This window comes from Enhydra lutris, unplaced genomic scaffold (genome assembly GCF_002288905.1).
Source record: "Enhydra lutris kenyoni isolate GAN:26980312 unplaced genomic scaffold, ASM228890v2 scaffoldscaffold16, whole genome shotgun sequence".
NCBI classification, from domain to species: Eukaryota; Metazoa; Chordata; class Mammalia; order Carnivora; family Mustelidae; genus Enhydra; species Enhydra lutris.
Window position 1 is genome coordinate 3,393,605 of NW_019154100.1, and position 23,878 is coordinate 3,417,482.

At 42.9% G+C, this 23,878-nt stretch overlaps 1 protein-coding gene across 1 annotated transcript; it reads left to right on the forward strand.

Annotated features, from left to right (window-relative positions):
• The first annotated feature begins 20,239 nt into the window (after positions 1-20,239).
• Positions 20,240-22,783, forward strand: LOC111147325 (frizzled class receptor 1). The gene has a single exon (XM_022503315.1). It carries the CDS (start codon positions 20,528-20,530, stop codon positions 22,469-22,471), a length of 1,944 nt encoding a protein of 647 aa, XP_022359023.1. The 5' UTR covers positions 20,240-20,527; the 3' UTR covers positions 22,472-22,783.
• The last annotated feature ends 1,095 nt before the right edge of the window (positions 22,784-23,878 follow it).

Here is a 23,878-nt window from a genome sequence, read left to right on the forward strand (position 1 = left end):
TTGTATCAGTACAGGTTCATCCTTGTTTTAAAAATGCACCACTCAGAGGAATGATGTTGATAATAGGGGGAACTGCACAAGGGCAGGGCAGAAGTGTATAGAAAAATCTCTGAACTTTCCCCTCAGATTTGTTATAAATCCAAAACTTCTCAAAAAGATAAAGCCTTAATTTAAAAAAAGAAATAAAGAAAGCCAAATCAGAACAAACAACTATGGAGTGACCTTAATGACATCAGCTTCAGTGGGCTGACATGCACATAATATTCTATGGCCCGGCACTTTAGCTAATAACTCAAGACTTTCTACTCTGTGTGCATGTTTCCAAAAAAGAATTCTGACAAACTGTGTACACCCCATGCTCATTTTACATTGCTTTAGGAGAGCAGGACTGAGATGGACAAAGGATTCATAGGTCTCACTTGTGTGGAAATCTGCCCCCTTTCGTATGACAAAATGTATTCCTATTAAAGAAATGAGAATCTGCAAATAAATTCTGAGGGTGGGGCTGAGTTAATGTAGTTCTCATCTACTGTGGCAAGGAAGAGCCTGTGGCCTTTGACTCACTGGCCAAAGGCAACAAATAAGCCACAGCAACTCAAAGAGACACAGGAAAATACAACTAGTTCTTCAAAAACCATACAAGAGCAATTACCATATTTTAGCATATGGTTCCACACTGAATTATTTCACAGTTATAATTAGGTTGTTAATGCGGTGCCGAATTGGAAGATACACTAATTTGGTGTATACTTTATCTAATCTGCTAGAATTGCAACATTTAGAGGGCTTGACTTTTCACAAGCAATTAAAAAGGACTTCTTCAACTTAACTTTAGTGTCACATTCTTTTTTTTTTTATTATTGTGTTGGGCTTTGTAGTGTGTGTGTGTGTGTGTGTGTGAGAGAGAGAGAGAGAGAGAGAGAGAGAGAGAGACAACACAAAAGATAGAGAGAGGTTCCATCCCAGTTACAGGCACAAGCAATGAACGAGTCTGATTTGTTTCCACTATTCATCATGTATGATTCTTTTCTTTCTTGCTTGCTTTTTCTCTTTTTTTTTTTCTTTTTTGCCTTTGGTGAATTAAAACTAAATTTTCTTCTCCAGGACACTTCTCTGTTCCAGTCATAGTAAATACCAATTTCATTTCCATCCTATTATTTTTCTAATTAAGCATTTGTCATGCAAAAGAAGATCTGAAGTGCTTCTGCTTTCCATTATGTAAAATACTCAGTTATGATAATAGCTTTAGGATGGCATCTTGAAGGTGTTAGGGAAAGAAATCAGGGAAGAAATAAACTGCATTTTACCTTGGACTTTTGCCCATTTATTTTCTCTCTGGTTTGCCACAATTACTAATATTGACAATGTCCTGTCAATTGTGAAGGATGTACACATGATTAGCATCCTTTAATAAAGAGAATCCTATTAAGTGCCTATCTAAAATTTGTTTTAAGGTTAAAAATATAACCCTGCATCTCATTTTTTTTCTCTTCTATTCACACTTAGCAAAACCTATAATTTCTATACTTGATGAAATGTGCTTCTGAGCTCAAATTGTTTCAGAACAAAGTAGGAATATGCCAGAAGGACAACTTGGTATTTCTTGAAAATTCATTCTTCCTTCTTCTGACAAATCCCAAAGGGCTAGGCTCTGTCAAAGGAGAATTTACTTTCTAAATCCTTTGAACACAAAGCTTTTCCATTTTCTGTGGCAAGATATTTTTCCCAAACACTAACAATCACATCATATATCTCTATTTATATCCATACATATACTATGGATCCATTCCTATGTATATGTGTATATATGATGTCATGTGTATTATGTAGATATACATGATATTATCTATTGGTTTATAAAATCTTAGACTTTAATTTTCAATTTCCATAGTTTGCCCACCATACACTGTGAATTTGGATTTTATAAAAGTGAAACCATTTCTTCACAATTTCTCAAAATGTAGACTGAGAGTTTTTTGATTTTGGAAGGAACCCTGGTGTACATTCTGAAATTGCCAACTCCTAAAACACATTGTGTGTGGTGTGTGCATGTGTATGTGTGTCTGTCTGTGCATACCATCTGAGTGCTAGGAGTTATATCTCACTGTGAATAGCTGCCCTTGTAACGCCCCCTCCCACTGCTGCCATCTCCCCCAGCCACTCCGAGTGTTGGCTGCTGAAGACTTACACGTGCCCCCGCTTTGGGGAAAGTTGTCCTGGGCTCCTAGAGGAGCCACCACACTCAGGGAGTTGGTGGCAGGAGGCCACAGTTCATAGCTCACTGATAAGTGTACAAGAGGCTGGCACCCTGACCCCAAGAGAGAGCAGCTGGGTGGTGTGTTTAATGTTCCAGAGCACCCTCCAACCGGGCCCAGGCCTGGATGGCCTCTGCCTGAGTCCACGCCCCTCAGCTTCCCTCTCCTGCTTCACTTCTGCCCTTTGCGGGGTTTTCCTGAAGAGCACTTGCTCAAGAAATTGCCGGCACTCAAATCCCAGTCTCAGGCTGTGTTCCTAGGAAACATCTTTCAATTTTAGCCATTCAAGTTTTTAATCAATAAAACGTAGGTAAATCATTCCTGCTTACTCTCATCCTCAACGTTGTGGTGGAAATAGTAAATTATGTGGAAGAATTTTGTAAACAGCCAAAGCTATAAGAATATTTTGCAGGCAACATGATGTATTACCTATTTTAGTATTTCACCTTAGGTTCTATGAAAATAGGGTTGACTTCTACCAACTTGTGTCTTTTACACTTTAGGCTAATGTCTACCTTGCTCACTTTATCACTCCGTAGCAACAGCTGATTTGTAACAGCTGCTGACTTGTCTGGTCACTTTGCACACCTGGGCTCTCCAAGGCAAATTTATGAAAGACATGTGAGTCCAGCAAAGGACAGTGTCAGTCTGGGGAGCACACAGGCCTCACAAAAGGCCAACTAAGCAGGAACCCAAGACACAGTTTTGTCAGATTTTCACTTTTTTTTTTTTTTTTTGAGATTTTTATTTACTTGACAGATCACAAGTAGGCAGAGAGGCAGGCAGAGAGAGAGAGGAGGAGGAGGCAGGCTCCCTGCTGAGCAGAGAGCCCGATGTGAGGCTCGATTCCAGGACCCTGAGATCATGACCTGAGCCAAAGGCAGAGGCTTTAACCACTGAGCCACCCAGGCGCCCCAGATTTTCACATTGGTTTTAAGCTAAGCCAGGCACCAGATTTTTATGCGGAATCTCCAGATTCTTAAATACTGACAATACATTTTTTAAAAAAATTTAACACCCTACTATTCAAGTAAAACATGACTGGGGGCCTAACTGGGCTGTGTCCAGATTTAAGCTCCTGTAATAACGGGCCAAGTGACACCTGCTGAAGTCTCAGCTCCCAGCACTCTGCTGGGCGCGTGTGGGTAAAAGGCCCGGGGTGAACAGAACCACTGACAGCAATGCGGGTTTCCAAGGAGTTAAATGAATGACCGCTGGTTTTAGTAAACAGTTCTCCACTTTGTAAAAACTACTTAGCATATGATTCTTTTCCCTAAACAGTATTACAACATATGCAGATTTTTATTCACTCGCCAGCCTGCTATTGCACAACTTTTCAAGGACACTTAGTCTGTTTCCTGATCTATTAAACAAAAATAATTACGCCTGACCTGAAAATAAGCAAAAGCATGAAAAAGGGGCTTTACAAAAAGGAGTGATCAATCCAGATGTAAGAAATCACTGTTCTCTAAATTCTGCCCTGGGATCTAAGTCTCATACTCAGAAATTTGAAACCAAGGAACAGAGGCTCTCTTATCTTTCTCCTAAGATTTTGTTTCCTTAACTGTAGTCATGATTTTTGCTCTAAAAACTGCATTATTATTTTCTATTACTATTAACTGTCTGATCTTTTTTTAAGTCTAATACATTTTTTTCCCGACTACCAACTATCTTTGTCAGCTACTGACTCTACCTTTGTCCTAAGTAATAATATTTATGAATGCACAGGTCTCATGTCCTAGTATTTAACTTTGCACACATATACACACATACATATATACATATATAGGTGTATGTATATTTTGTATATATATATATATATATATATATATATATATATATATATATACGTCTGTGTGTGTGTGTGTGTGTGTATCTGTATATCTGATATGCATCTCTATCCCATCTAAAATCACCTTGCTTATCACCAATTATATGTCTTCCATTTTAGAATATTTTGCCCCCTGCCCCGGAATAGTAGAATTTCATAGGAAGATTTTCTGCCTCTCTCAGTCTATTAATTTACTCATTGGACATTTGTCACTCACTGTCTATCTCATGTAAACCTGGAACAGGCAGGAGAAGATTAACATTATTGGTTCCACAAAATTTTAAGCCTCTCTAAAAGCTTTGTGAGCCCAGTGAATTTCGGGTAGGAAACTCACGCTCCTAGTCTCCCTGCTCCAGATTCCTGTGGACTTGGTAACACAACATTCAAGAAACAGAGGGCAAGCCCAAGAGAGTCATATTTGTAAAATGCTTAATCTTTCCTCTTAGAGTCTGCCCCAGGGGAATCCAGGTGGTGCTACTAGCGAGTTTTAAGGCCACGAAGTCTGGTGGCGCCCTTCTCAACAGCTTTCATGCGGGAAGCTGTCTGGTGCTATGTTCCTAACTAACTAACCTGCCAGCATTACTGTTTCTGAGGTTGGCTTTAGCTATTGAATAAGATAATGGCATTCAAACCAGTCTCCATTAGGATATGAGATGATGTTAATAATTATAGTCTGTGCGTTTAGGTGGTGCCTCTCCGGGCAAGCACTAAGCGTTTTACAAATGTTATCTCATTTCATCTTCATGACACCCTTGTGAAGCAAGCATTTTTTATTGCATTGCTATAGAGAGAGCAGCCGAGGTGTGAAGAGGTTAAATGCATTGCCCAGCCTGAGAGTAGTTCTGAGATCACAGATCTCAAACCCAGTTTGATGTTGTCTGAAGAAAGTATCTGTAATGTATTTGTGTCTGGGTTTCACACCAAATGTAGGAAATGTCTCTGGAAATATTTACATTTAGGTCTGTAAACTCATAGGCTCTTTAAACCTTGCATTCTGTGTGGAATCAACGATGTGTGCCTTCTTGAACTAGCAAACAAACATAGAGGTCCAATGCTGGAGTCTGACATACTAAATACCATCTGCCAGATGATTTATTTAATAAATCTTTTTGTACCAGGCACTGTTCCAAGTGCTTCATAAATTTCTAAGTACCATTACGTTCCTCATTGTACAGGGAAGGAAAGTAAGGAAGCCTAGACAACTTGCCCAAATGTCCCACAGCTGTGGGACTGTGGCAGCACTGGGATTCAAATCCACTCAATCTGGTTCCTGAGTTCATGCCTTTAAAGTGAACTTTCTGCTGCCCTCAAGTTTTTAATAGTTATTTGTTTAAAAATGCACTATGTCTCTCTCTCTCCCATGCCAAAGTTGTTTTTTGTTTTGTTTTGTTTTGTTTTGCATTGTTTGTTTCTTGTCAGTAGTTATCCTCTTAATTCTAATTCTGGGCATAATCTTCTCATCTAGCCAATGATTTTGCCCTCACCCCAACTGTGCCTATATTCTAAATGGATGACCAGTTGGTACTCTAGCAGAATGGCTAGAAAAGAGGGCAGTCATCAATCCTTTCCACTCAGAGTCTGTCAGGGCACCTCCCACAAGTATAGAAGAAAAGGAATTTTTTTTTTTCATTTGTGCCTTGGAAAAGGAAGACGAGTGAAATTCTTCCACCAGTTCATCCCAGGATTGGGAAGTAAGCAGAACTATTTCTCACAGATGACTTATGCAATATACCTTTCATTTGGAGAGGGTTTTCATTGTGTTCTGTATATTCATTATCTCATCTGATCCTTACGCAACAGCCCAGTGAGATAATCAGGGAAGCGATTTTTATAAGCGCCATTTTACAGATGAGAAACTGAGGTTCAGTGTCATTAAATAAACTTGCCCAAAGTCACCGAGCTAATGAGCTATAGGAGCAAAATATGTCCAGTGTCATATGTTAATAAGCCCTATAAATTATCTCATCTCATATGAAGCTAAATAGCTTCTGGTGATATCATTGCTAAAATTGGGCATTTAAGCCAATAAAAATCAGAACAATTCCTACTTGGGATTACACACAGGACACTTGAGAACATTTAGCGATTTCCACATTTAGCTACCTTCTCCTGTTTGAGAGAACACGAAATAGACTTTCCAGGGTCATCAAAAGAAGGGCTCCTGTGTGCTTACTCCTACCAGACCTGGGACTTGTACTTGCTTACTCGCCCAGACGCTGCCCATTGCTTGAATGAAGGGAAGGTCTAGGTCTCCCTTGTTTCGGGAATGTGTTCTTTGTCCCCTTCACCACTGCAGTGGTGAAGAATTAGTTCACTAAGGAAGGAATGAAAAGGCAGTTCACTCAAATGAGTGCTATATGGGCTGGGCTTTGGACCCTGGAGGTCTGTCAACTTTTACTTTCTCTATTAAATGTCTTCTGTAGAAGATTGTTTATTCTTCTCATCTGGTTTCTGGGACAATTGCAGTGAATTATCACTTGTTATTTCAGATTTCTTATACTTAGCCGACCCATTTATTATTTTATTTATTATTGATATTCTTCCAAATAGGTCAGTATTGCGGGCATTGGCTTCTCTCCTCCTCAGCATAAGATCTTTACTTCCGCTTGACTAGAATCTAGTTGTCTGATGTGAGTTTCTTCGGTTGTCCTTCCCGCCACCTCAGGATTTTCTGGATTTTTCTCCCAAGTCCCTCTTCTTGAGAACATCACTCCCTCAGTCACAAACATCCTCCCCAATGTTCCCATGCCACTGTGTGCCTCAGCCTTTCTCTCTTCCCTGGAACATTTCCCATTATCCACCAAGAGATTTAAGCCCTTTGAATTCCTCTGCACCTTCCTGTTCTTCGTGGCACACTCTCTTTGCTGGCTCCTAGGACAATAAAGCCTGACTTTTGTCTCTTTGCAGTTTGTTCCATTTACTCGCATTCCTCTCCCTACCCTAAAACACAAGTATTCTCCGAAATTTAGTCCTCAATATTTTATCCTTTCCTAGAATTCCTCCTTTGGTGGTTTATCCATCACATTGTTACTACCCTTGTGTCTGATGGAATATTTTGTCACGTTTCCTTTGAAGTAACAGATTGATTTTATTTAAAAATAAAAAATTGAATGCCCTAAATAAAAATTTTAGCAAACAGAAAACAGAAAAATATGAAAAGACTAATACACCATGACCAAGTGTATGAGGCTTACTCGGAGAGTGGAAGGATATCTCAGTATTAGGGAATTTATTAATATAATTTACCATATTTATGGATTGAAGGAGACAAAACTCATATGATTATCCTACAGATGTTGAAATTTGATAAAATTTTAACATCCCTTCACACAACAAGTTTCAATATTAGGAATGGGTGGATAGTGTTTCCTTAACATGATAAAATAAATGTCTCTCATCTCAAATGTCAATTTTATCCCTAATGGGAAAACAGTAGAAGAATTCTCATTAGATCAAGAAGAAAACAATTATGCTTAATTAGGAACACCAGTATTATTTAATATTATTCTAAAAGTACTTGCCAATACATTTAGATAAGAGAAATAAATAAAATATAACATAGGGGCACCTGGGTGGCTCAGTGGGTTAAAGCCTCTGCCTTCAGCTCAGGTCATGATCCCAGGGTCCTGGGATGGAGGCCCACATCAGGCTCTCTGCTCAGCAGGGAGTCTGCCCTTCCTCTCTCTCTGCGTGCCTCTCTGCCTACCTGTGATCTCTGTCTGTCAAATAAATAAATAAAATCTTTAAAAAAAAAAAGGTCAACTCTCTAAAAATAAAATAAAATAAAATATAACTTAGTAAAGGGGAGGAGAACATCTTAGAGAATCAACTGAAAAATTATAACAAACAATAAAGGAGTTTGGTCTAGATGTATTAGACAATGCGTAGGAGTACAGGTATTCTCACTTTTTGCTGGTGAGAGTGTAATTTGGTACTATTCATATGGAGAACAATTTGGAAAGAGCTTAAAAATTAAAATATGCATAAACTTTGCCTCAATAATTTCATTTCTAGGAACATGTTCTTGTTCTTGCACATGTACAAAATGATATAGATCCAGAGTGATTTTTTTTTTTTGCAGCTTTATTTGTAATACATGATTAGAAGGAAACACCCATGAATAGTGAACTGTTAAATAAATTGTGGTGAATCATGCAGTAGAATAATATGTAGCCATTAAAAAGAATGAGGTAACTCTATCTGTGTAGAGTATGGAACTACCTCCAAAATACAGTGGGAAGGAATGAGAGGAAGGTGTGAAGCCATGTGTATGGTAACTTACCATCTGCATGTAAAAAGAAAAAAAAAAAATGGGAAAAAGCGCACCATGCTTGTGGTTATATTTAAATACCTAAGGAACTTCCAAAAGCGGTTTCCTCTGGGAGTGAAACTGGGAGATTAAGAGGAAGGAGTGAGAGGAAGATTTATTTTTTTTTTTTTTGCTGTATGACGTTTTGTTATTGATTGGCAGTAAAACAATAAGAAAGCAGTAGTAAAATAAAATGCCTTTAAAAAGGCCCCAAAACAAGCAGACAAAAACAACAGTAACACAAAATCCACTGCCTCCTAAAGAAATAGAAAAGAAATCCATATGGAATCTCTTTGGTGGCTATTGCTACATAACCAATCACCCCAAAGCTGAATGGCTTAAAACAACAAAAACGTAACATTTCTTACAATTCTGTGGGTTGACTGGGCTCAGCTGGGCAGTTCTTCTGCTCACAGGGTATAACTGAGATCACTCAGGAGGGGCTTTTGAATGCACATGATGGTGCCTCAGCTCCAAGACCTTCCTGTGTTCCCTCTCAACTTTCAGTAATCCTGGAGCTTCTTTTTTTTTTTTTTTTTTTATTTGACAGACAGAGATCACAAGCAGGCAGAGAGGCAGGCAGAGAGGAGGAAGCAGGCTCCCTGCCGAGCAGAGAGCCCGATGCGGGGCTCGATCCCAGGACCCTGGGATCATGACCTGAGCCGAAGGCAGAGGCTTTAACCCACTGAGCCACCCAGGCGCCCCATCCTGGAGCTTCTTGACAGCATTGCAGCTGGCTTCCAAGATCACAGAGACAGAAACTGCCTACCCTTGAAGGCTTAAGCTTACAACTAGCACAGTGTCACTCCCTCTGTGTTATACTGCTTGTCAAAGCTAATCTCTGGACCAATTCAGATTCAAGGAGAGGGGAAATAGACTCCATCACTTAATTCAAGGAACACAAGGAGTTTGTGGTTATCTTTAACCCCTGCAGACCTCCATATTTGCTCAGCTCAAATCACCACAGCTATCACAACGGCTATTTGGAATTCCTTAAAGTGTTAACAAATCTGGGTCAGATCATCTTATGTAACTCCTAATGGTTACTTTTTCCCCAAAAGAACAAAATAGCTCAATTTCTGGCCTTAGGTTAATAGATAGTAGTTTTATAATTGAATTTTAAATTCAATTATAAATTTAATTTATAAATATTAATTTATAAATATAAACAAATATAATTATAAATTTTATAATTTGAATTTTAAAATTCAAGAGCTGCTTTAAAAAATTGTTTAAAATCCAGGTAGAATTTATATAGGTCTGTTTTATAGATACAAAGATCAGGTGGCATATCTCTAAAATCTAGAGAAAATAGGTAACGTGAATTTTAATCAACCTTTCTTTTCCAAAAAGAAAAGCCAATATATTTCTGTACAGAAGATGAGTATTTCTGGAAGACAAAAGCAACCATAAATCAGAGGTGTCAAAAGCTCTATTATGAACAGCAGAGAAAAACCTTGCCCAGGAACTCAGCAGGGCCCTTACTGGCCACCAGGCGTTCCACTGGCTATTTGGGAAGGCTAATGAAGGAGATGTGGGGCTCAAGATAATGCTACCAGTCTACCAGAATTCAAATATACTGTTGGCAGTAATCCAGCCTTCTCATGGGTCCTCAAATAGGTCTTGCTCCTTCTTACCTCTCAGTTTTTAAACCATTCCTCTTTACTCTCTCTCCTTCCCACACTTTCCCTTTTGGCTTGGCTAACTCCTCTTCACCCTTTAGCTGATGGGTTTATATTTCTTATCCACAGTGAAATTTTCTTTGGGTCTACCCACTTCCCAAAATTAGGTCAAAGGTTCTTGGGGTAATTCCTACTTCTGTTGTATAAATTATTTTGCAGAACTACCTCACCTCTGGGATCTTAACCCATTATTCAGGGGTGACCCCCAACAACTATGTCTGTACCAGAAGAACAGCTTCCCCGGCTCTGATCAGCTAGTCCAGGAACAGACGCTACACTCAATGTGGACAAAAGACATTCCCTTTTGAACTGAAAGACTTGGAGTTTTGATAACTAAGTCACATTAATGAAGCACATCAGAAGGAAAATCCATAAACTCCTACCAAAGAGGTAGAGCTCATTTGATGCTTGCTTAATCATCTCCTCCTTGGATCCTGTTAGGCATCTCTGTGAACTTCCCATGTATCCCTTTCTTTGATGAAGCTATCCAGAGTTATCTGTAGCTCCCAACCAAAGACATAACATAATTTGTAGCAACTGCAGTGAACTCACATATGCATGTATAATGAGACGTGTAAGTATACCTGTATACTTACTATACAGTATACTGTATACTCTGTGTCCTTTCCAGTGCTAGAATAAAAGCTCTCTCTATATATAGCAGGATTGATGTCTGCCTTGTTTGGTGTTGTATCTTGAACACCAAGCAGAGTGCTTGGAAAGTGCTCCATAAATATATATTGAATGGAAATAAGTGGAAATTCAAACCTGATGAAGCTCCTTCGGAAGAGATTTCACTATGTTTTGAGCAGGAGGCTTACCGGACCTTTGTGGGTTTCGATTCCATGTGAGTGAGAAATGCTTTGAGTGGAAGCTCTTGATTGGTTTACTCAGGCAGTCACACAGCTCAACCTTTGCAAGACATCCTATATTATCTGATGGCAAAAAGAATAAAGTACAAAGACCCTGTTTACCTTTGGATGCCAAGATTAGCTGATGGAGCTTTCTTACTATAGATGGTAAAATCTTTCTAAATTTAGGCAGTGCAGGAGAGGGGGATGGTAGCTCTGTGAACCAGTGGATGCTGCAGGGCAGGGTGGCCCATCACAGACAGACCGGTGAGAGGGCAGCTTGGTAGCAGGAACAAGGCTGGCAGAGTCTCTGGTGGTCAGGCTGTAAGCTTGCAGCAGCCGTGACAGCCATTTGCAGCAGGGAAAGCAGTTGGAGGTGGATGGAAGCGTGGGGCCAGAGGTGAGCTCATTTCCTGTCTGCAACAATTCCCTGGAAGCAGGGCTGGCAGAGTTGAAATTTCAGTATCCATCGTGGCTCTAAAACCACACAGAGTTCTAGGATTGCCCCCTACTCCCCAAGCTCTTAGCACTTCCTAGCTAGTGTCACAAGGGTAACACTAGCTTAGCTGCATGCTGGGGTATTCTGGTAAGAATTCCTGCAGAACACAGGTTTTTAATTCATCACAGAGGTGTGTCTCTTTGTCATTTTTCTTTTCTTTTTTCTTTTTTTTTTCTTTTTTTTTAGAACATGAACCTGCTAGATAGCTAGGTCTGATGTGTGAAAATTGAGTTAAAAAGAATAGGAGCTTTTTATTTCTATAGTTAAGCTATCTGCTTTCTAATTGCCCTAAAAGATGAAACAACTTTGCATTAGAATATGTCTTGATAATAGCCCAATGCTTAATGCAAAACTGACTCTGAACTTTGGAATGATATCTAACTAAGAGTCAAAGACAAAAGCCTGGTCCTCTCCTTCTCCCTCCCTACTGGGCCGCCCCCCCTCCCCTTAATATGGTAAACCCTCAGGCCTCATGACTCACTCCATTCTTCTTGGGGAAGGTTCCAGCTCTACCAGTTTGAGCTTGTCCAATCCTGTCAGGAACTACTTTGCCTATGTACAGGTGTCTCTGTAGAGGTGAGACATTATGTTCAGTTGCTGAGTCTGAGACCATAAAATCTGTTTTAATAGCAATTTTATCTGAAATATTTTTTTTTCAAGTATTGGTGTGGGCCTATAGCTTTAAAATTTGTGTTTAACTGTTCTTAAAAAGCTTTACCGTACTTAGCTAAGGAGGAATTATACAGCAGGGTGGTTAAGCTCCTGTAGTCTATAGGCAGAGAGCCATGGTTCAAATCTCCCTTCAACTGTTCGTTAGGGTGTGACTAGCTCCTAATTTTCTCTGAGCTTCATTTCCCTTTTCTGTGAAATGAAGATAATAGGACATCCCTCAGAGAATGAATGTGAGATATAGTTAGCACATAGTAAGTACTCAGTAAATGTTATTATTGTAACTATCTTTAACCCTGGAATATAAAATAAAATTATATTATAGATTCAGATTTCTTCATCTGGCAGGTTTTTATAAAAATTGCTACAAATCTTTTGACACCGTTCCCCTTGAAGTGGTATCGATATCCCTTCCATTTGAATCTGATCAGGCTTGGGACTGCTTTGACCATTAGAACATGTCAGAAATGACACTGTGTGGCTTCCAAAGTTGTCATGAAAAAACCTGTACCTTCTGCCTCATTTGCTGGAACATTGCACTGCCCTGTACCAAGTCTGACTACTGAAAGGCTTCCACGCTTGGAGAGGTGACTTGTATCACTGGCTGACAGTCACACCAGAGCCCAGCCATCCCTGCCTCAGGGCCAGGCGTTTTGGAAGTAGATGCTCTAGTCCCAACTGCTCCAGCCCTCAACTGCTTGAGTCACCCCCTAGCGTTGGAGTCCTCCTAGATGAGTCTCCCCGTTTCATGGTGTATAGATAAATCATTCCCACTTGTCCTGTCCAAGTTCCTGAGTCCATGAATCATGAACACAATAGAATGGCCATCATTTTATGCCACCATATTTGGGGTGGTTTGTTACATAGCAAGAGTTATATGGCACATTTAGAAAATGATGGATTTAGGGGTAATCATGGGGTAAAGAGAAAATTAACTATATCAAAATCATTAGATCTGATCTTGATCTGTGTGCATACTTTCCAAATATCTATCCATTCTTAATGATGGCAAAGTTTACTCTCTTCTAAGCTAGGATGCCTGTGTTAATCTGAAGGGCTGGCAGCAAACAGAATGCCATATAAACTCCACAGACCGCGAAGCCCCGAGGGGAAGTACACTAGGCTGTGTAGCAGAAACTTCTCTTACTTCTGTTCTTGAGAGAGCTGAGGGGAAATGAAAGCTGAAAAGAAGAGCCCTTGGTTTAAACAGACCCCGATTGCATCCCAACCTATCAGATCAATAGTGCAGAGATTCCTGAAATCAATATGCTGAGGCAGTTTTATCAAATGCACCTGCCTATTGATTAATACTCTGACTTTTAAATGTAAATATGCATACCTCTCTGTTGTGATCAGAATTACAGAATATTAAAGCCAGCAAGATACACAATACCCCTTTAGATTATCACCCCGATTTTATAAATGAGGGAACTGAGGCTCAGGAAAGCAGAAAACTCACTAAGATAAAAGAAGGGCTTTTTACCCATCCCTGAAGAATACTCCAATGTCCAGGCCTTTCTTCTGATGCAGAAAAATGTAAGAATGGCAAGTACATCCCCTAGGGGTGTACCCCATTAAATCAGATCACAAGAAAGCTATATTTTTAGTCTTTTTTTTTCTCTTCTCCTTACAGAAACACCTTCCCGCACCTAAGACACGCTGTTATATCTTGGTTTTATTATGGGTGAATATTAGAAATGGCCACCTGACATTGCCCTATGGTGTTTGATATCCTTTCTACTAAAACATCGAAATAACTGTCTTAGAGCTAGGTTCTTGGGCAGAATTTTGTATTCCCTAATGAATTTTCTTTAATTTGGTTACAAAAGCCAGGAAATTTGTCTTGTTTTCCTTGGCATGCTGCTGTGGTAATGCAGGTAGGTGGTCACTGCATTTGAATTCTGGTTTCCCCACTGACAGTGTGAACAAGGCAATGCATTTTTTTTTTAAAGATTTTATTTATTTGAGAGAGACAGAGAGAGCTTAAGTAGGGAGGGGGGAGGGGCAGAGGGGGAAGCAGACTCCCCGCTGAGCTAGGGGCCTGGGGCTCAGGGCTCTGGGTTCAGTGTTGCGGGACTCCATGTGGGGGCTTGATGCTAGGACCCTGAGATCATGACCTGAGGGGAAGTGTGGACACTCAGCCCACTGAGCCACCCAGGGCTTCCTGAGCAAGGCAATGTCTTAAGCTTTCATTTCTGCTTCTTAACTGAAGCTCAGCATCTTGATATCTGCATCAGCATTGCTGTGAAGATTAAGTCAGGTTCTATGATGCAATGACAACTTTCATGGGAAAAAGTGCATTCTTTCTCTTTTATTTTTTTTCAAGTATTAGGATCTTTTTAGCTTTAGATCTCTAATAAAGTACAAATAGCCTGGTGCTTTCCTTTACCTCTGGCCAAAGAAATGTTGTCAGATCTGAAATGAAATGCCTGGTTGCATGTTCCATTTGTTCTTAATCATGGTCCCAAAGATGTTATTTTAAGAATTTGTATGAATACTTTAGAAACCATGGATTGACTTTCATGTTACCTTTAGCCAGAAGATTTCAGGTTGAGGCAAAAAACAAATAGACAAATGAAAAATAATTTGATAACACTGTGGTTTTTAAAGATGCACAACATTATTTCCCCATACACAAAAACATGTCCATTTGTCAAGAAACAAGAGCTGGAAGGCTTGCTTACAGAGGCACAAGTTTTACTTGTTCTCTTAAAAACTTCTTTCCGCACCAAAATGATTCCAAACTCTGCTCCCCACTTCTTAGCCAATCAGAGAGGCCTCTTTCAGCTCATGAAACATAAGGTTTTAATTTACAAGGGATCATCTACATTTCTTGCCCAGGGCCTCACAGAAGGACTACATTTTAAATCCAATACAAATGCCTATATGTTTTGCAAAAGTTTTCCCAGACTATACACTATTTCTAATTGCCTAATGACAACAGACTAATTAAAGCAGAGTCAAGAGATAGTTCTTTGCATCTAGTCTTTGGAGAAACTGAGACTTAAGTATATTGAGCAAAGTCTTCTTTTATAGTTTAATCTTTGACTTACAGGACAAATTTGGGTAATTATTATCCTACCTTGTTGATGATAATTTAGTGATGGGGATTACTCTTTCCTTCTATACTTGTATTTTTTTTAAATGTGTTTTGTGAGATTTGTGTACAAATAATCAACGATTCATATTTAGAACTACTGAATATACTAAATTTTTGAGTCTGCTATATTAAATTTTTGAGTCTTACCATGTTTAAAATGTATATTCCAACAAATTATAGCTGACTCTCAAAAGATAAGTCAGTTTAGGATCTTACTATGAGTCAGCTATAAGTGCCCTGTAAGATAAAAGCAAGATAATCAAACTGATTCTCTTTTGATAAGTTGTTTTAGGAAAAGCTATATATTGTTTTTAAAATTGACCTTTGAAAGAGAGTTTATAAATTGAGGCTCTGTGTATAAATGAATAGAAAAACTGACACACCAGTGTTAAGAAAAGATTTGTGTAAGAATGAAGGAAAAAAAGAAAAGTCACTTAGTTTTAGAATTGTTGCAAGAGAATACAGATGTTTGGGAAGATAAGTATTAGCTTATGCAGAAATTCCTGGGTTGAAATTCAAGAAGGAATAAGGTAGAGGTCTGGTATGAAAGCTTAGGCAACGTCTCTAACTTCCAGTGTCTCTGCAAACGCAGTATGATAGATTCCTAGGTGATGCCTCCCAGGTCAGAGGGAATGGCATAGTTGGAGTTTTCTCTATCACTCTCATCTCCCTAACCAATCAATATCCCGTCACTAGGAATTTAAAGAAAAGAGTGAACTCCTGACAGGTGAGATACCCAGGTGAGAGTCAAATCTTATAGTTTCAAACTATATTAGGTCTAACACAGCATTTCTCAAACTGCATTTTATAGAACATGAGTGTCCAGCAAAATATTTACATTCTGAGTCCCAACAGTATTACCCCTATTATCCTGGCATAAAAACTATGTTAAATACTGAAGAATCACCATGATCTGCCCATCTCAGAAGCCGCATTTTCTTCTGTAAGTTTTAGGAGTAGACGTGTTTACATTCTGTTACTCAATGGAAGTTCATAGACTTTGGGTCGTATACAAGGCCTGACTCTGGTTCTTACCAGCTATAGAACCTTAGACATGTTGTTTAACTACTTTGAGCATTAGACTCTTTATCTATTAAAAGAAGATAATAATTAGTATCTTACCTCACAGAGTGGTAAAATTTAAGTGACAAAAGGTAGCGTATATAGTGTACATGAAGAAAATCAATGCTAGATGCATATAATAGATGCTCAAAAATATAATCTTACCCCATGTTATTCAACAAAGATGCTTCAAGCCTGCCACCCACAAGCCAGCACAAAACAACTCACCTAAAAGTTCAAGGTCCTCCAGGTTGCTTGTGGAATATTCACCTAATTGCTTGCGTGTCCATGTGCACTCAACTGTATGTAATTGGAACTGGATCTCTAGCCCTGGTAATTATCCCCATTCAGCCTGACCTAAGCAGTCTGGAAAAACTTCAGAAGATTTGGGAAAGGCCTGATAAAACAAGATCTTTGATATAAGAAAACTTGACAGAGTCTAAAGCTTGAAGCACCAATATCAAGGAGGAACTGGGTTATGTTTATAGTTCTTGCCTAATTGAAATATTTTTATTACAAAGTTCATAATAGTTTATACTTACTTAGTCCTTTTTTTTTAATCTGTGGATCTCAAACCTTTCCACATCCTGAGAAAAGAATATATTTTAAATTAAAGTAAAAATATGCTGCTCATATTCCTCTTCTAACATTTTGTTATCCACAGCCTGCATCACCTCCCCAAAAGACTTTCCATAACACTAATTGTCATTAGTTCCAACTCTGAACTGTTCTTGATTTTAATAGCTTCCTCAATACCACATTGGTTTAGTAAATGAAATACTGGATTGGTATAAAATAAATAGAAAATGTAGGGTGTTTTTTTTTAACTTTGGAAGACAACTCTCAGGAAAAGATTTCTTTTTTTAGTTTTACAAGATCTTTTTAGACACAATCCATTGAGAGGGAGCTGAAAAAAACCTGACTTTTTTAAAAAAATTAAAAGAATTGTAACTACTCAGAAGAACATAGAAAGGGCTAAAATAAGCATCTAATGAAATTCAAACCAAACAAGGCCAGTTACCAGAAGTTTGTCCCTTAACATTTCTGGGTCTAGTATTTTTCATTATAAACTGGAGAAAATCAACTAGTTCCTAGGTGATGCCAGTTCCATGATCTAGCAAGAAAGACTTTTTCTCCTCTCTCTCTCCCCCTCTCTCTCTTTTTAAAATTCTGATAGCATTTCTGAGCCTCCTCCCTAGTAAACCTCACTGTCCAGTGGAAGGTAAAATAAGCTTAAGAATTTCAGTAGAACAACTTTTGAAGTAGGAGAGTGTCACCTACTCTGAGGAATAGAACTGAACACTCTGCCTTATTCCCTATCCCCCATCCAGTGCGGGGAGAAGAGGGTTTGGAGCAGTGGTGTTGGTGGATGTTTAAGGCATGTGATGCTTCCTCGTGACTAACACATTAGAGTTGATTCAGTTTTCACCCAGCCAGTCACCAAGAATGACCTTGAGAGAATGGAACACATGATAGGTAGGCCTTTACAAGAGAGGAATGGTAGAACGAAGAGGTCTTGGTAAAGTTTCTAAGCATGGGATACTATCAGCAGAAGAATGAGCATCAGGGCAGAGGCTAGAGAAAAAGTGTCGCTGGGAGACTGGTAGGCCAGGTACTGGAAGGCAAAATGAACAATATGGACTATGAGTGCTCAAAGGATCTCAGAAAGCAATATCAAAATTTTTCATGAATTATTATCAATACACATACACACACTCACATATGATGCATGTTGTACATTTAGTACCTGTTGCGTTTTCTTTTAAAAAATATTAGGAACCAGGAAATACTTTAAAACAAATACATGTTTTATGAATTTACTATATCCATGAATACTTGAAAAACAATAATATATGTATCTGGGACAAACAGATGCCATTTTGGTTTAACAGGTAAAGATATGACTGCACATTCTTGAGAGACACCAACATGCTTGGTGATGAAATTCACAGTGCCCTGTTAGTATGTGGTATGAGTACTACCCATCTCAAGTAAAGTGACCTTTATGTCTAGACTAATGTTCAAGCTTCCCAATGACAGAGTGCCCCAGGTTCCATCTTTCACAGTCATTCTGAAGCCACCCCCAACCACCAGTCCCAGCCCGGGTACATGGGAGAAAGCGACCCTCAATAGCTCCCTATTGTCTGTATATCATTCAGCCCAAACTTTTCAGCACGGACTAAAACTTTCTCCTGCCTTCCTTAGGATAACTCAGGCACACTCACTTCTCACCCCCCACTCCTTTCAGCAATTTAAGTACTTCAGAGCGTCTCTGTCTTTGTACCTTCCACCCACCTCTCTATCAGAACACTTTTCACCCATTTGCACTGGCTAGCTGTGTCCACCGTGCTCATTCAGTGTTGACATGGACGACAGGCTAACTGATCTACCTTTCTATGCCCCACGGCACTTTGTCCTCCTGTAAATCTGGGCCATGTCTTTCACATCTTTCTATTCTACTACCTAATATTGCTTATAGCATAAGAGGAGCTTCCCAAGTGTGTATTAAACAAATGAATGGATAAACAAAAGATAGAAAATAACGTAGAAAAGTATCCTGAGAGTCTAATCATAGGCCAACAAATTCTAGGTGGAATTTAATAATACAATGGCACTTTATTGATAAAACTGAGTCACCTCGTTAAAGCATCATTAAAAAAAAAACACAAAAAAAAAAACGTAGGCGGAAAACAGCAAGAATGTAAGCAGGCTGAGGTGGATCGTGTTGTTTGGAATTAGGAAGGGAATGTGCGGTTAGCTCTATTCCTTTCAGACTTCGCTGTATTGTTTGTTAAACTGGCATCCCCAGCTCCGCATTCCGGTGGAAGACCACCACGCTGCTGCAGCCCAGCCTGTGGCTCCTAACTCGCCCAGGTCTGACACTCCCAGGAGCGGCCCTGTGCCATAGGCGTCCCTGGGTTTCGGAAGGCTCCTAATAGCTCCCCCAAAGCCCAGGCTTTTCGCCAGTGATGCTTCTGCTCCGGTCTGAGGTACTTCTTCGGTCTCCGGCAGCAAGGACGCTCCTGAAGAGAGGTCGTCGGGTTCTCTAGATTTTTCTAAGTATTTAATACTCTCCCTTTGCTTCTGTTTCTGACTTGATTTAAGAGGAGAAAAAGACTACAAGAAGGATAATAGTAGTGGACGGCGCATCTGGTTTTACTTTTTCCATTCCGTCAAAGTTTGTGTTTGTGTTTTGTTGTTGTTCTTCATTTGACAGCAATCCTGTGAACTTCTCCTTGGGGAAATGGCGCATCCAAAGCCCGCCAAGCCCAGGCTAGAGCTCTAGGACGTATTAGAGTCATATTTTAAACAAAACCTTGACAGACATAAACTCAAAGGAAGCCGTGCGCTCCTTAAGTCAAAAGCATCTGTTCTGATGGCTGCGCTCGGTTTGCTGTTGGTAACCAGAGTTAAGAGCAGTATTTTTAAACAAGAAAATGGATAAAAGAAAAGAAAAGCTAAGTCCTGGGGTCCGCCGACTCCTATTCATTATCTCCAACAGCATATGGGACCATTCTCCTACTAGTCCTCGCCCTTTCTTCGGCAAAAGGAAAAGCAACCAAGCCTGTCCCGCTTCATAGCAAACCCACTCTTTGTGCCTGAGCGGTGCCTCTGCCACCACTACTACTTCCTCCAGCTCCCGCCCCCACCTCCTCCCGCCCGCCGCCAGCTTTCGCTCAGGGAGGCAGGCAGCGGGCGCCCTTTGCGCCGGGAAGCCAGTGCCGCGATTGGGCGACGGTCCCTGAGCCTCCAGTTCCGCGTCGGTTTCAAGGCTCCTCCCTCTTGGTGAAAGACAGACTGCGGGGCGCCTGGAAACCGGTCCGAGGGCGCGCGCGAGAGAGGAGAGCGGGCGAGTTGAGGGATTGACACAAATGGTCAGGCGGCGGCGGCGGAGAAGGAGGCGGAGGCGCAGGGGGGAGTCGAGGCCACTGGGCTGCGGAGAGTTGCGCGCTCTACCGGGCCGCGGCCACTAGCGCTGCGCGGCCAGCCGGGAACAGGCGAGCCGAGGGCCAGGAAGGCGGGACGAGACCCCGGCGCGCCGGAGCCACCCGGGCTCTCCCCGCCGCCCACGCTTCATGAATCGCAAGTTTCCGCGGCGGTGGCGGCTGCGGGACGCGGAGCGGGAACCGGGGGAGCGGGCTGAGCGCGGCTCAGACTCGACGGAGGGCACCGGCACGGAAGAGATCTCTCCGGCCAAAGGGGGAGCCGCTGCCGGCTGCGCCACTGCCAGCCCCAGCCGGGCGGCGCCAAGAAAGGAGCCGAGAAAGTATGGCTGAAGAGGAGGCGCCTAAGAAGTCCCGGGCCTCCCGCGGCCGCGCGAGCTGGGAACTTTATGCCGGGGCATTCCCGGCTGGACGGGTGGCTGAGGGGAGCGGCGACGCGGGCAGCCGGCGCCACCGCCGCCCCCCAGCTGACTCTGGACGCTTGGCGCGCCGGCTCCTGCTCCTGCTTTGGCTGCTGGAGGTTCCGCTGCTACTGGGGGTCCGGGGGCAGGCGGTGGGCCAAGGGCCCGGGCCGGGGCAGCAGCCCCCGCCGCCGCCGCCTCAGCAGCAGCAGAGCGGGCAACAGTACAACGGCGAGAGGGGCATCTCCATCCCGGACCACGGCTACTGCCAGCCCATCTCCATCCCGCTGTGCACGGACATTGCGTACAACCAGACCATCATGCCCAACCTTTTGGGCCACACGAACCAAGAGGATGCGGGCCTCGAGGTACACCAGTTCTACCCCTTGGTGAAGGTGCAGTGCTCGGCGGAACTCAAATTCTTTCTGTGCTCCATGTACGCGCCCGTGTGCACGGTGCTGGAGCAGGCTCTGCCGCCCTGCCGCTCCCTATGTGAGCGCGCGCGCCAGGGCTGCGAGGCGCTCATGAACAAGTTCGGCTTCCAGTGGCCGGACACGCTCAAGTGTGAGAAGTTCCCGGTGCACGGCGCCGGTGAGCTGTGCGTGGGCCAGAACACGTCGGACAAGGGCACCCCGACGCCCTCGTTGCTGCCGGAGTTCTGGACCAGCAACCCTCAGCACGGCAGCGGGGGGCACCGTGGCGGCGGCTTTCCGGGGGGCGCCGGCGCGTCGGAGCGAGGCAAGTTTTCGTGCCCGCGCGCCCTCAAGGTGCCCTCCTACCTCAACTACCACTTCCTGGGGGAGAAAGACTGCGGTGCGCCCTGTGAGCCGACCAAGGTGTACGGGCTCATGTACTTTGGGCCCGAGGAGCTGCGCTTCTCGCGCACCTGGATCGGCATCTGGTCAGTGCTGTGCTGCGCCTCCACGCTCTTCACCGTACTTACGTACCTGGTGGACATGCGACGCTTCAGCTATCCGGAGCGGCCCATCATCTTCTTGTCCGGCTGCTACACGGCAGTTGCCGTGGCCTACATCGCCGGCTTCCTGCTGGAGGACCGAGTGGTGTGTAACGACAAGTTCTCCGAGGATGGGGCGCGCACAGTGGCGCAGGGCACCAAGAAAGAGGGCTGCACCATCCTCTTCATGATGCTCTACTTCTTTAGCATGGCCAGCTCCATCTGGTGGGTGATTCTGTCGCTCACCTGGTTCCTGGCAGCGGGGATGAAGTGGGGTCACGAAGCCATTGAGGCCAACTCTCAGTATTTTCACCTGGCTGCCTGGGCCGTGCCGGCCATCAAGACCATCACCATCCTGGCGCTGGGCCAGGTGGATGGCGATGTGCTGAGCGGGGTGTGCTTCGTGGGGCTCAACAATGTGGACGCGCTGCGCGGCTTCGTGCTGGCGCCGCTCTTCGTGTACTTGTTCATCGGCACGTCTTTCCTGCTGGCCGGCTTCGTGTCCCTCTTCCGCATTCGTACCATCATGAAGCACGACGGCACCAAGACCGAGAAGCTGGAGAAGCTCATGGTGCGCATCGGCGTTTTCAGCGTGCTTTACACGGTGCCAGCCACTATCGTCATCGCCTGCTACTTCTATGAGCAGGCCTTCCGGGACCAGTGGGAGCGCAGCTGGGTGGCCCAGAGCTGCAAGAGCTATGCCATACCCTGCCCCCACCTCCAGGGGGGTGGAGGCGCCCCGCCGCACCCGCCCATGAGCCCAGACTTCACAGTCTTCATGATCAAGTACCTTATGACGCTGATCGTGGGCATCACGTCAGGCTTCTGGATCTGGTCCGGCAAGACCCTCAACTCCTGGAGGAAGTTCTATACCAGGCTCACCAACAGCAAACAGGGAGAGACCACCGTCTGAGACCCGGGGACTCAGCCCATTTCCAGTTGTCGGCTTCGTCCTAGCCACCCCTGTAAAGCTGGCCCCGTGGAAACCTTGCCAAACCTGGCTACTTGAGGCTTCCTCACTAGCCATTCACTTTTCGCAGGCTCCTTTTAACAACCCAGCTCCTGCAAAAGCTTCCGTCCCTGGGGCAAACGGACTGGAGGGCCCAACTACAGCAGGGGGTACAGACAGACCTCTCTCGTTCTCACACTCTGGTACCAGGACTGTACGCTTTTATGATTGTAAATAGCCTATGTAAGATTTTTGTAAGTATATTTGTATTTAAATGACCGATCACGCGTTTTTCTTTACCCCCCCCCCCTTTTGGTTTGTTTAAATTTTAATTAATTAGGGCTGTTTAACCTTTTGAGGCTTTTCCTTCTTTCCCTTTTCCAAGTACTGCAGAGGTAAAACAGGAGCTCGCGGTGCTCTCGCTGTTCTGGCGCGCCCCTCCCTACGGCGGTCGGGTGCGTCTGGGGCTGAGCGGCCCAGGTCACTTTCCGCCTCCTCTTTCTGCTCCCCACTTTCCCTTCGGTGTTTGGCGTCAGGGCTCTTTAGATAGAGAACTCCACGGGGGTAGGCCTTTGCCCATCCCAGGTGTGCTCTTGTTGGGGGAGGGGGCAGATTGTGAAGGCCTTGTCCCTTTGACTATCCGAAACTGAATTTTTCCACTGTGGAGAGCCTTCCCCCTAGCTTTGAGGAGGCCCACTGGATATGGGCTATGGCACTCCCAGCCTCCCTTCCCACTGGCCTCCAAACGCCCAGGCACTCTCTCCTTCCATCTAAGTTGGTTAGAGGGTGAGTGGGATGACCAGTGCCAAACTTTTTCAAGTCTTAATTTTTGGTGGATGAGCTCATTTCATTCTCTAGTGTCTAAAACCTGGTATGGGTTTGGCCGGCATCTCGGAAAGATGTGGTTGCTGAGATTTGGGAAGAGGCACAAAGCTTTGTGTGAGTCCGGAGAGACTGAAAATGGGGCTTATAAAATGTTAATTTTAATTGCATACTGATGCCTGGCAAACTGCCTCTAGGACTGAGACAGCCCGCATTTAGATTTTACCTTTCTGTAAAATGGAAACATGAGGTCACCTGGAAAGCTTTGTTAAGGAGTTGATCTCTGCTTTCCTTAACCGGACAGCAGGATGTAAGCTGAATAGGAAAACTTGAAGGAGATTTCAGTGCAATGGGCTTCCTCCAAATGAAGTGCTCCTTTCTTATTTTTAATCAAATAATAATTAGACATAGATCAGAAACTTTAAAATGTAAAAGTTGTACACTTTCAGCATATTATTATGATGATTATTCAGCTACACATTCTGAGGGAAGAACAATCCACATTAAAAATAAGCTTGTAAAATTTGGGGAGGTAAAGGAGGTGAAATA

Bases quoted from the DNA above. Each gene is read 5' to 3' on its own strand.
- LOC111147325 (XM_022503315.1), top strand. From the start codon at position 20,528: ATGGCTGAAGAGGAGGCGCCTAAGAAGTCCCGGGCCTCCCGCGGCCGC.